Here is a 13,861-nt window from a genome sequence, read left to right as displayed (position 1 = left end):
TTTGTTTCACTAAATGTATTTTTATCTGAGTTTCAGTTCATTTTATAAAATCTCTTCAAAAAATGAACTTGAAACAAATATATGTCCTAATTTACTTAACTGGTAAATGTATACTCTGACATCAATTGGAGCTAAGCATTCAGCAATTAAAAAAATACTGTCACCTTAAAATATTAGCATTGTAGGTGTAGCACTTGTGTACATCTGCATCTATTTAAGCTTTATTATCATATTCTATTCCTGTTTTTTTAACTTATTGTTGGAAGGTGGGTAATAGGTAGTAGTAGGTAGTCACCTAACGCCAGCAACAATGCCACCAGCACGGTACTGGGTCCTAAATAGGGTCTCTATAAATGTGTCCCATGCTCATCCCTTGGTAGCTAACACCAAGCAATTAAGCTTAACTTAGGAGAAAGGCATGTAAAACATTAATGCCCGGCGCAGCCAATCCTGCTCCGCTCCGCACCCCGACCCCACCTCCCAGCAGTCCAGCCCTCCCCGACCCTAATTAATGGCAGCAGCTGCGGGGACAGGCGAGCAAGACCACTGACTAATTGTCAGTGAAATTGCTCTCCCACCCTCGCAGCTCCACCACTGAGTGAGGCCCTCCCCGAGCCCCGGCACTCTTGACTGTTGCTGGTGTTCGAGGCCCTCCTCCACCGGCAGGATCACGCGCACTGTAGTCCAGGGGAGGAGCCACCTATCTCAGGATACTTCGAAGACTCTTCCAGGACAACAATGTGCAATCATCCGAGCCCAACACTAGGCGGCGATCTAATGCTAAGATATGAATGTTAGCAGCCCTACATGCCAAGAACAGATGCATACTGGTAAGTAGCATATTCACTCTCCTCTCTGTTTTTTCACTTGTATTTTGCTTCTCCCTCTCTTTTCTGTTCTGCACTTTTTCTGCCTTTTATCATTTCTCCACTTATTTCCTTAGTCTGCCAGGTGGTCCAGTGCTCCTCCATTCTCCTTTGTCTTGCTCAGCTGTCCGCTTCGTTTTTCACCCTTTTCTAGATCGGTTCTGCACTTTCCTGCTTTCTGTTTTTTTTCCTGCTTTCTGCCTTATTTCACTCTTTTTCTCCTTTTTTCCCCTCTTATTCCTCCTTTCCTGCCAGTTTCTCCCCACCGCTGCTGCCCCCGGGGCTGCTCCCCCCAGCGCGACCAATCCTGCTCCCCTCCCCGCTCCCGCCTCCCAGCTCTCCAGCCCTCCCCGACCCCTACTTAATGGCGGCCGCGCCAAAGGCATGCCCGTCTGTGCCCGACCGCGACCAGCAGCCGGAACCCTGGATCTCTGCACCGCCAACACTATGACCCGGAAGCACTCCACGCACTCAACCCAGGCCACAACAACAACTGCAAGCTAGCGTCACCGGCCGACACCCACGGACCTTTCAGCTGTCACAGCTGCCGGCACACCTGCAGCACTACCAAGACCACGGACCCAGCGCAACCCACCCGCAAGAACACAACCGACCTGAAGACCCTGCAATGCATCCGCCTCAATGTCCGATCCCTCCACAAACATGCCACCGAAATCTGGGACCTCCTCGACAGCACCAACCCTGACGCAGCGTTCCTCACCGAAACATGGACCAACACCTCCTCGGGACCGAACATTTCCATCGCCATCCCCCAAGGATACAAGATCTCCAGGAAGGATCGCCTCACCCGCCCAAGAGGAGAAATCGCCATCGTCCACAAATTCACCCTCCGCCTGAGCACACTCCAACATGAGCCCACAGCCCTGATGGAACACCTTCACTTCAAGATACTGGCCAGCCCCACCACCACCCTCCAAGAAACCCTCATCTACCGACCCCCTGGAACCCGCTGACCTTTTTCAGAATCTTTCACGGACATCATCTCTCCGCAGGCCATCGCATCCACCAACTACACCCTGCTGGGAGACCTTAACTTCCACCTAGGCAACCAACTGGACCCCTCTACCACATCCCTCCTGGACAACCTCCACAACATTGGACTCCGCCAGATCGTGAATGAACCCACGCTCTCAGCAGGACACACCCTCGACCCCCTCTACACAACAGGAAACTCCATCACCTTCAGCCACACCACCAAACTCCCATGGACCGACCATCGATGTGTCCACTTCACCTTCAGAAAACCCACCATCCACAGACACCAGCACCTACTCACACGAAGAAACTGGACCAGAATCACCGACGACCAGCTAACCTCATCACTCAGCAACTCCATCTCTACCATTGGGGAAAACAACCCCAACGCCGCAGCCCGAACCCTGCACAGATGGATCACAGACTGCGCCAACACCTTAGTCCCCTCAAGAAAAACCACAACACCCACGCCAAAAAAGCTAGATGGTTTACCACCTAACTTAGAGAGTCCAGATGCACTTGCTGCCACATCAAACACCAAATCCACAGAAGCCCACAACAACTTCAGAGCCGCCACCAAAGTCCACCACCAACTCATCAGAAAAACGAGGAAAAAAAGTGATCGAAGATAGAATCTCCACCCACGCGCACAACAGCAGAGAACTCTTCAACATCAAGGAGTTCGCCCAACCTACCAGCAAGTCCACCGACATCCCCCCTCAAAAGACCTCTGTGACAAACTCAGCACCTTTTTCCACACCAAAATCAAGAGCATCGACAACAACTTTGACGAAGACAACCAACACACACTGATCCCTCACCAACCACCCCCAACACCATGAAGCCAGCCATCGACAACTTGACAACCCTCACCACCAAAGGCGCACTGAAGACGATGAATTCAATCCACTCCGGGGCCCCCAAGGACCCCTTCCCCACCACGTTTTTAACCGAGTCACCTACACCATCGCACCCATGCTCCGCCACACCATCAACCACTCCCTTGCAACCGCATCATTCCCTGATGACTGGAAACATGCCAAGATCAACCCCCTCCTCAAGAAACCCTCGGCAGACCCCACCGACCTCAAACTACAGACCCATCACCCTGCTCCCCTTCCCTGAGAAAGCCATCAACAGCCAACTGGCCATATCCATTGAAGAGCACAACATCCTCGACTCCTCCCAATCTGGCTTCAGAAAAAAACACAGCACGGAAACTGCCCTCCTCGCCGCAACAGATGACATCCGCACCCTAGTGGACAAAGGAGAAACAGCAGTCCTCATCCCCCTCGACCTCTCAGCGGCGTTCAACACAGTCTCTCACCATACTCTAATACGCAGACTCCACGACGCAGGAATTCAAGACAAGGCCCTCGACTGGATCCACTCCTCCTTCTCTGGCAGAACGCAGCGGGTCAGAATCCCCCCTTTCCTCTCGGACCCTACACCAACCACCTGTGGAGTGCCCAGGGGTCATCAATCAGCCCTACGCCTTTAAACGTCTACATGGCTCCGCTCGCCCCCATAGTCCGAACCTACGGACTCAACATTGTGTCATACGCAGACAACACCCAACTCATCATCTCCCTATCCAACGTACCAAACATCGCCAGACAACTTTCGAGAAGGCATGGGAGCCGTCACCAAATGGATGAAAAACAGCTGCCTCCAACTAAAAACCAACAAAACAGAAGTACTCCTCATGGGCCCACACCCGGACGCCTGGAACGACATGTGGTGGCCCCCCGCTGTCAGAACTCCGACCACCTCCACCGACCATGCACGCAGCCTTTGAATCATCCTGGACTCCGAACTCAAAATGGACCATCAGATCAACACCATCTCATCCTCCTGCTTCCACACCCTCCACCTCCTACGTAAGACCTTCAAATGGATCCCCCTCAAAGACAGATAGACCGTCACTCAAACCCTGGTCACCAGCAGACTCTACTACGGCAACGCACTCTAAGCTGGAATAAACAAAAACCTCACACTCAAGCTACAGAACATGCGGAACGCCGCCGCAAGACTGGTCCTCAACCTGCCAAGACACTGCCACATCTCCTGGCACCTGCGCACACTCCACTGACTCCCCATTGAAGCTAGAGTCACCTTCAAAATGCTAACCCACGCTCACAAGGCCCTCGACGACGCTGGACCAGCATACCTGAACAGCTGACTCAAATTCCATGCACCCCAAAGGACCCTACGATCAGCCCAGCTCTCCTACGCTGTGGTCCCTCGCACCAGAAAGACCAGATCAGGCGGCTGCTCCTTCTCCTTTCTCGTGGCCAGAGCCTGGAACTCCCTCCCATTCCACCTCAGACAGACAACATCTCTCTCCATCTTCACAAGTAACCTCAGAACCTGGTTCTTTGACAGACCCCCCTCCTTGATGGACTGGAACCTGTGAAACCCCCCTCCCCAGCGCCTTGAGAACCTTACGGGTGAGTAGGAGCGCTTAACAAATGCGTGATTTTGATTCAAAAACACAAATACAGCGAATAAGTAAAACACAACACACAATACAAATCCCACACCAATTTAGAAGAATAGGAAATATTTTTAACTTTAAAAGGACACCAAAACAATGAATATCCGATTTAGGAAACTGGAGATATGAATTTTTAAAGACTAAACCCTTGCTAGTGCTTAGAAAGCAACAAAATCACTTCTGGTCATGCTTGACCAGGACAAAGTTGAAGTTTGAGGCCGGCTTCGATGGAGCCCTCCTCGAATACCCCATGCAGTTGGCCTCGGTCAAAATTTTACCTTCGGAGTAAGTAACTTTTCTGGAGCTTTTTCTGCCGAGGGCCCTTGCTGCTCTCCACCAGTTCGGTTCCTGTGAGGGTTCGCCGGCTTGACTTTGAGGTCAAACTCTGGAAGTCGGACCTCTAGAGCTCTTCAGCGGGACGAACCTGGAATCCAGGCTAAGTCGTGGTTGAAGGTGGCCAGCTTGACTCTCGCAGTCAAGTTGGTCACCTACTGGAACATACAATATGATAAAAAATCCAGAGTGAGATCTCACTGCGATATTTACCCATCTATGTGCACTGATGTTCTTACAACTTACCATCGCTGATATAGAGAGGCGAATGTAGCACCTTTGCCCTTGCCCTCCACTGGAGACGATAGAATGTGCGGGCCTAAGGAGACCTGGATATGTACATGGGACCCCCACACCCAGAAGTGGTTGGCGAGACAATAATGTGAAGGAACTGTTTGACTTGAATATATAATGTTATATTACAAGTGATTCAATTGACGTGTTGCCATGTACAAATACTTGTAAATTAAAGTACCAGAAAAAGAAAAACGCAATAAAGAAAAAAAAAAAAGTTGGTTACCTCCTGGAGTTTTTTACAAAAAAGTTTCCTAAACTTCTGGAGGTTCTTTCAGGAGGTCTCCTGGTGGGCCCAAGTGTCTTAAACACAAATTTAAGGGGCTGGAACTCCTAGATAGTCCTTGGCATGCCTGGTCTTCATTTCCCACAATGCACTTGGTCAACACCGTAAAACTCCCCTGGATGCACTCCAGGAGGGGGACTGTGGCTGGAGAAGGGTCAGTTAAGCTCTGTTAATCTGTAGCTGCAGGGAGTCTACTCTGTCTTGAAGCAAGGCAAAGTCCTCAGAGCTGTAGTCCCAGATAGTCAGCAGGCACAGTCTTCATCAGGCAGACCCTTGGGTGCATATCAGGATTCCAACAGGACAATCCTCCTTCGTGTAATTTCTGGCAGCAGAACTGAGAAGGTCTAAATCTCTCACATTTATCTGGTGACAAGCAGTGGAGCACCGCTGTCCAATGAGGTGCAGGGCAACACACCAAAGCATGACCAGTTCCTCCAAAGCGTGGCATAGTCTTGTCCCAGAAAGCACTATTCTCTCCAAGTCTATTCTGGCTGAAATTTCAGCAGAGCAGCAAGAGCTAACTCAGAATGTGGCTTATTTCCATAAACTCCCCCCACCCCACCCCACCCCCACTCATATCTGTGAATTCAAACCTTATGCCTCCCATCTGGCAGGGAGAGTGAGTGGACCTGGCTGACAAGATGGCTTGACCTGTTCTTCCTTTGAAGCTGATGCTATATGGCCCAACCCCGTGCTCTGGCAATCCTGTGCCCCACAGAGCTCTCTCCATCATATAGCCCCTACCCAGCCAGGCCACTTTTCACCTAATTAGGGCAGCCTGCTAATCCCCTCAGGGCTTACCAATAACCCTGGGCGTAGTGGGCGTAGTGGGCGTAGTGGGGCTCCGCGGAGCTACGCGGAGTGGGCGAGAAGCTACGCCCACTCCCGCACTCCGCGTAGCCCCACTACGCACCTCACTCCCGCTCTCCCCTGCATACATTATTTAAGCAACTACACTGAATAAAACAATTTTAAAGCACTTACCTTGTCCGGGGCTCGTCCGGGGCTCCCTCTTTGAATAGCGTCCTTTCCTGGATACCAATGCGCATGCGCGGGCGACCGCGCATGCGCATTTGTTTCCAGGAAAGGACGCTATTCAAAGAGGGAGCCCCGGACGAGCCCCGGACAAGGTAAGTGCTTTAAAATTGTTTTATTCAGTGTAATTGCTTAAATAATGTATCTAGGGGAGGGCGGGAGGGAGGCGGGTGGCGGCCGACTCGGCTACGCACACGGAGTGGGCGTAGTGTTGCCGGCTACGCTGTCTACGCAAAATGCGTAGAAGGCAACACTACGCCTACTCCGTGGGCGTAGCCGAATCGGACGCCCAGGGTTACTTACCAATCATGGAAGAGTGCTAGAGGCTGGATTTCACCTTACAGAAAATAAAGCCTTATAACACATTTTCTGTACAAGTTATAATGAATTCAACAATGCCAAGTTGCTGGATTTATCAATACCATTCTGTTCCATCTTTGAATTATATTTTTCACACTCTCCTAGCAATGGTTATGCGTCTATAACATATTGCCATGTTAGCCTATGAGGCCAACCATCTTCAAGGGGAAAAAGTGAAATGTGCAATTCCTTCCTCACCAGGGCTGGTAAAACCTTTTATTAAGCCCCTGCTCATAATTACAGACATCTCCTACCCTGGAACGCCTAGTGGAGGGTTATGTGATGGAACAACGAAAGCCTAATTACGGGAAAAAATATCACAATGACGCTGGTATTATCACACCAGTTTCTAGGTGGAATATTATTACGCTGGCCCATACAAAAGTATTGTACATTAATTTACAATGAACACCATACTTTCTTGTGCATTTACGCCGATTACCATTACAAGGATGAATTATTTTAAACGGCTTTAATTCTTAAAAAGCATTGTGCAGCTTTAAAAAAACATTTTACTAACCATTTTGCATGCAAGAAGTTTCTGAATGCACTAAACACCATGCCGCCTTTGGGGCAACGTAAAAAACCTCATGCAGCTGTGTCTAACCTTACTGTTTAGTTCTGTTCGCTAATGCTCCCCAAAGCAAAATGGCTTTGCGAACAAGACAGAGTAAGAATAATAAATAAAAGCAAACAATATATTACATTAATGTAAACTGTAGCCTACATTGCTTGCCGATTGCTGTTACGTAACGGCGAGCACTGCCTAATTTGAAGCTGGGGAACTAGTTTCGAGCCTCGGTGTGGGCTCAACATTCCTTGATTATGGGCAATGTAATGTAAATGGTGCTCAAGCAAAGCGCCTCAATACAATGTGGTGGAGTTCGCGCTGTATAAAACAGTAAAAAAAATATATAACTTGCTACAACCCATGTGACTGGGCCACTGATTTACAGGCGAGAAGTTATTGGCCTTCATGGTACCGATCCAGCTTTAGAAAGTAAAACTAAAAACATTTTGTAGTGACATGCATTGCTAAACCTTAAGTAGAAGTTGCTGCATAATCACAGGTGTAGTAATGGCGCCATCGTGGTTCCGCCTTCGTTGTAAAGGCTATTTGTGGTAAAGACTTCGGTAAAAGACGTTTCCCCTAGGGGAGACCTAATGGTGGGGGGGGGGGGGGGTTCAAATATGCTATTATATCTGCCCACATCACCAAAGTTGAATTTGCAGTGAGTTTGTTACCCTGGAGAAAAATAAAATGGGCAGCCTTCACTCACCAGGGTTTGTAAAACCTCTTTTATAGGACCCTGCTTATAGTTACATTACAACCCCTCCCCCCACCCCTGGAACACATAGGGGAGACCTTGGGGTACCCACAAGTAAAAATAAGGTTGATTATCACTGTTAAAGTGCCCATACAATCTAAGTCGAGTTTGCAGTGAATTGTAAAAGCAGTAAAGTGCAACAAATTACTGCATTTAAAATGAACTCAGGCTCTCAGCAGTGCACACATGCAAGTGCAAAAAAGGCTGCTGGCCTCTAAACTGCCATGCCCTCTTATCTTTTAGGGACTTATAGGTAGTTTTCATCCCCTGGCCCTATTATCTACTAGGGACATATAGGGTAGGTCATGCCAAAATAAGTGTACTTCAGTGTTTGTATTAACATAGCACTGGCCCTGGACCTGACTAGCAGAGCCCAGGACACCATCAGCCAGCTACCACCAGTTCCATTCAGCACAGACAAATGGAGGTGAACAGGCCAACAAGGGTGACTTTCTAACACTTACGTTGTCCATATGCTTCACTGTTTGCCTGCCAGTCATGACCAACAAAATGGAGAGCCTTCACTGAAACCAAATTTTAGTTTTTAAACAAATGTGCACAGCAAAATTAAATGTTTCCATCTGGATTTCTATGTGAAAAATTCGTATAAATGAAAAAGGGTGAGTTTTTTTGTGGTTTTTTTTTACACAAATTGGTTGAAAGAGATCTACATTTACGTGAATAAATTTGCTATCCAAAAATAATATGCATATATTTTTGTTGAATTTCCTCAGTATGGCTTCAAAAGATTAGTTAAGCTAGGAAAACCAATTGCATGGAAGGTACAATGACCCCAAGTTTTTATACTGGAGGGAGTGATTGCTACGGTGTACTATAAGCAATTATGTCTCCCTCACCATGCGTAAAACCATTTTGCCTGGCACCTGGAAGTTTAATGAGTTTATACAGGAACTGCGCCTTGTTGCTCTAGTACTCGTCAGCCATTTGCAGTAGCCTTCTATTGTACGGACAATATATTTACCTCGTATATGAATAATGCTGATCCCAATTACTGCACATACTATTAAATGTAAATGCCTTATTTGTAGTAGACAATGGTCTTTAATATGAAGGAGAATCGTGAAAATAAATATACAGCTGTAAAAAATCTTGTTACTTCTAAATTTACAATAAATTTAAAGTTTCAGTGCCCTATCCTCCCTTAAAGTCACAAACCTATAGCTGCATCTAAACAATGCATCTGCACAATTTAGTGGCAGTTTTTAGAATTAATGCACAATTTTTAGAGAAAAGAGGGAGGTGGGAGGAATTAAGGCTGAAGATCAGTCATTCATTGAGCTACTCTCCACTGCAAGTGATCAAAGAAAATCTGGCGACTTCCAAGGCTACACAATTTAACTCCTTGGACATTTTTACATCGGGTAACACTGGTGTTGTAGAAATGGATGGTATACTTACTAATAAGCAAGCATCCATTGTTGACTTGTTGACGCTGCTCACTTTTCCCTTAATGCAAAGTCTTGGGTTTTCAGCTCTGTCAATTCCTCGCTGGCTACAGCAATAAAATTAAACTCGCAATCTCATGTATTAGAAAACCAATTGGATTTTGTACAGTCTCTTGCTACCTACATTCCTGATTTGGGTAATAAATTGAATATCTTGCAACACAAGATGGACGTTATATCAACTTCTTTTCTCAATAATGCTATTTGCAGCTGTGCCCTAATAGTTTAGTGTGCACTTGGCCAGATATACAAAATTAGCCCATAGACAACTTTAGTTTCAAATTTGTTTTATTGATTTCAGGAACAGAATCAGGCAGTGCATTGCAATAGGCAGGCATCAAATACAGAAAGCCGTTGAGACAGACACGCAGGTCTTCTCTACAAGTCAAGTCATGGGCCGAGTACCTGTGCCATATCATAAGAAGGATGCGAAATACGATAATGCCAAGCCTGGTAAAAGGGCAGAACTCCAAAAACAGAAATCCCCCCCCCCCCCCACACCAGTGTGCCATGTCAGCAGGGTTGCCATCAAGTGGTCCGCAGTCCGACCAGCGCTGCTTCTCGCGGGAACTGGAAGGATCATGTGGAATATCTGTAAGTCGTAGCAAACGGAGAAACCTAGGGTATGTGACTTCCTTAAATTCAGTGGAGATCAGGGACAGTAGTGGTGACCAGACCTTCCTAAACGTGGCCGCAGACTGTGTAAGTGTAGCCTGAATGCGCTCCATACCTAGCGTAAACCATAATTTATGCAGCCATCCCGTGTGGGTGGGTTTGGTAGGGGACCCCCAGAGTGACAGATTGTGTTGTGAGGCACCTTGCATGGCGATCCCCATTTCATAGACCACTTTAAAGCAACTCATGCCTTACATGTTAACTATTAAGCAAAACTCCCTTACAGCGCTAAGGGGGCACTGATCCCATCATTGACTTCAGTCTCAACCACCCCTTCCTATCAGCCCATGCAGAAGGCCACCAATACCTCTAACATTGAAGAACAAGCAGAACACATCCTCAATCGGGGTACAAAATGATTAGTCCGTTCACAAAATCAGTCCGACCAAAACAAGTTGCAACTATATGTCCATTAAGCATTAAACAAAAACAAAAAGCAGGCGAAAGCGCAAAGGAAAAATCTATCGCAAATAGGTCAGACTATAATGGATCTGCTGTGGAGGCAAAAGTGTGTACCCAATTTTTGCATCTAAAGCAAAAAAAACTCCTACGAATCCATGTTGCACACTATTTCCCCTAAACCTTCCTTTTTAGTTGCCAATAAGGCACCTCCATTAACCAACTCTGATAGCAAAACCCAGCTCGATTAATAGCTTTAGCATCTTATACCATTACCAAGTGTAGGGAAGTGCCCCTTTTTGTCATGGTCACCCCACACTTTTTTGCCCAGTGGTAGTGCTCTTTCTCTAAAACAAGGGAAAAGCTTCTAATTGTAACACAATTGGTACACACTTTGGCACCCCTGTGAGTCCCTAGGAAGTGGAACCCCAGGTACCTAGGGCATGGGTACTAAAGAGGGTCCCTAAGGGCTGTGGAATGTAATATGCCACCCTAAGGTACCCCTATACAAATTGTATGCAGACAGCCACTATAGACTGTGTGTCGTGGTGCAAATATTGAGTGGAAAAAAACAACAAATGCAGAAAGAAAAATTGCTGGATGTAATCCTGAACCATGTCAAACATTCACCCCCAGTACAGAGATCTGGGCCTAAATCTATTGTTTCTTTGCACACCATGCCATTCCTGTTTAGACTCAGCCATATGCAAATCAATCATGACCCTGCTCCCCATGGGAACAGTCCAGCCCGAACCGCTAGCGAGGTCATCCCCAGACTGGAAACAAGCATCCTGCGAGCGGTTTCGGGGTATCGCCCCTCATCAACCAGGCTAGCTTGAATCCAGTGGTACAGTGAGGTTTTGTCACTTTTGTCCACCGACATAGCAGCCACCCAGGAAGAGGTCACTGTGCTTCAGGAGGTCAAAACCATCTCCTCACTAAGTTTGGAGATGCCAGAACCCCCAAGAGCCGCCGTGCACCAATACTCAAGGTACCGGAGCATGTTGCAAGCACCAGGGCTTGTTTGTGTTCAGTCCGAACACCACCACTGCCAAAACCGACCTGCACATCGAGGGACTTTGCCAGAGGCCAGCTCCACATCAAAAGTCATCTTCCTGTGTTTCTTATCCCTCTTCTGCAGGTGCACTAAGCACCGCGGGACCCTAAAACTCACCGACCTGCTGGACAAAACACCTGTGCGCCCGAGCCCTCTGGCCTGAGTCTATTGATTCAGACTGTTTCACTGTGGTCCTGAGACCTGAAGAGCCGAGCCCCCCATTTGGGGTCTGACTAATTGGCCTCTTGTCTCCCATTGCAGCATCTTTGTTACAGGTACTTTTCCCATTGACTACAGCGTGTAGTGTTCAAGGCTACTACCGCTGAAAGCGCCTTTGCACCCAGGCGCCCCGGGCAGGTTAACTTGAATTCTTGGTACTTTCTTGGGCCTTGGCCTCTACTCACCTTATGTCCAGAAGATCAGTCTTGTAAGTTGTTTGCTAGTGACCCTATGCAGTGAATGTTTCTCCCATAGGATAACATTACCACATTTGAGTTTCATGCCTTAAATCTGACATCCGTCATTTTATACTGTTTGTACTGTAAAATTAGATATGTCTAAAGTACTTACCCGATTATGAAGTTCTTGGTGTCAAAAATTCTTAAAAAATAAATTCTTGTTCTAAATTGGTTTCAAGTTTCTTCTTGAGTGTGTCTCATTCATTGACTCTGTGTGTACAACAATTGCTTAACACTACCCTCTGATAAGTCTAAACTGCTCTCACACTACCACAAATTAGCATTTGGAATTATTAGTTTAAGTTGTGTAAGCCAATAAGGTTGGCCTGGACTTTCTAAATTGTGTACTTCATTTTGGTACACTACATAAAAAGTCAGCTTACTACATTGGTGGCAGTGGTGGTATACAAGACTGCATTTGCTGATACCACTTGGTCAATAGGTGATTTACGCAGGAAACCCACAATTGAATAAGTTAAAAACTGTTTTTGCAAGTTTTCCGAATTTTTATTTTTTCCCAAATTCTCATAATCTGAACTGTTTGGGCTTTGTGTAAAGTCCCGCAGTCCATTGTATTAAAAGTTTAAAAAGTGTACTAGTGGTTAGGTTAGTCTGGTTGATGTTGGGTATTTTAGTGAGCTAATGTAAGATGTATTGCAGGTTGCTCTGTAATATGCTCAGTGACGTTTGTTTCTAATGTGTTGCATCTGCCCAGTGGTTGAGTGAATATTTCCTAAATGATTCTGACGTTGGATTCTGTTGTTTCATCATTTTGTAGGGGAGAGTAGAGAAGGGGAGTAAGGAGGTTCCATGGACCCCCAGAAATTCCACAGCAGATGGGTGCAGTTACTCACTGCACCCGCCTGCAGGGGTCTCTCTATCGCATCCTTTGAATTGCAGATGCACCACAATAAAAGACGCTTCATGCAGCCTTTCGGTCTTATACGAATGTGCTCCAAGATTGCATCGACCCCATGGGCATTGCATTATCTGTAATTGGGGACACAGTCCTGGTTTGTGCCCAGCACCCCAATTTGTCCCTTTTGCGATACAGCACACCTACAGTGTGTCCTCTTTGTAATAGGGCCCCACGAGTTATTTTGCCAAATGTGTGTCTGCGAGAGTCAAAACAATGCTTTTCAGTATCATTATACTTACTAGGCAGAATATTCCTTTAAAAATGTTTAATCTATAAAGGATCAATGGGGAGAGGAGTTGGCCTAACGGCTAGGGCGGTCGACCTCGGAGCTGGGTAACCAGGTGTGAGTCTTGGCAGGGAGGCGCAACATCCTGTGATTCTGGTCAAATCACTTAATCTCCCCGTGCCTAACAAAAATGAATGTGTCCTCATGTAACGTAACCGGTGCTCGTGTAAAGCGCTCAGATATCCGATACCTTCGGGTCACGTTTGCGCTATATAAAACTTCATAGCTCAGGCGATATTCCTGGAGGATAGACCTAGTGACCAGGACATATTACTCCGTCTCTTAGGTTGCGTCATCTTCCCCTGCCAGGGACAATGGCCATCTCAGAGATATCAAATGGTTTACACTGCCAACTAACAGAATTAAACATATTTTGGACATATATGCATTATGTTAATATATTATTAACCCATATGCTTATTCCTTTAGGAAACAGTGGTGCTGGAGCCTACGGCGGGAAGTACAGTTTTGACACCTTTTCTCACAAGCGTTCTTTTCTGCTCCGTAACAGTGCAGTAGAGTGTGTGACTTATCTCCGGTACCCACCCTACGTGGACAAAAACTTAAACCTGATGCTGTGGGCTAGCTCTCTAGCACGCAAAAAGG

The 13,861-nt window shown here is 46.8% G+C and overlaps 1 protein-coding gene across 2 annotated transcripts in view; it reads left to right on the top strand.

Annotated features, from left to right (window-relative positions):
- Window positions 1–13,861, top strand: part of LOC144792385 (aldehyde dehydrogenase family 3 member B1-like) — a 277,000-nt gene that overhangs the window by 258,825 nt on the left and 4,314 nt on the right. For both annotated transcript variants that reach the window (XM_078667363.1, XM_078667364.1), the window contains exon 10: window positions 13,685–13,861. This exon is cut by the window's right edge. In XM_078667363.1, the coding sequence (XP_078523489.1) occupies window positions 13,685–13,861 (177 nt within the window). The remainder of the gene's footprint in view (window positions 1–13,684) is intronic.

The sequence above is a fragment of the Lissotriton helveticus genome, chromosome 11, assembly GCF_964261635.1.
Source record: "Lissotriton helveticus chromosome 11, aLisHel1.1, whole genome shotgun sequence".
NCBI classification, from domain to species: domain Eukaryota; kingdom Metazoa; phylum Chordata; class Amphibia; order Caudata; family Salamandridae; genus Lissotriton; species Lissotriton helveticus.
This window is presented reverse-complemented; position numbering and strand designations above follow the sequence as displayed.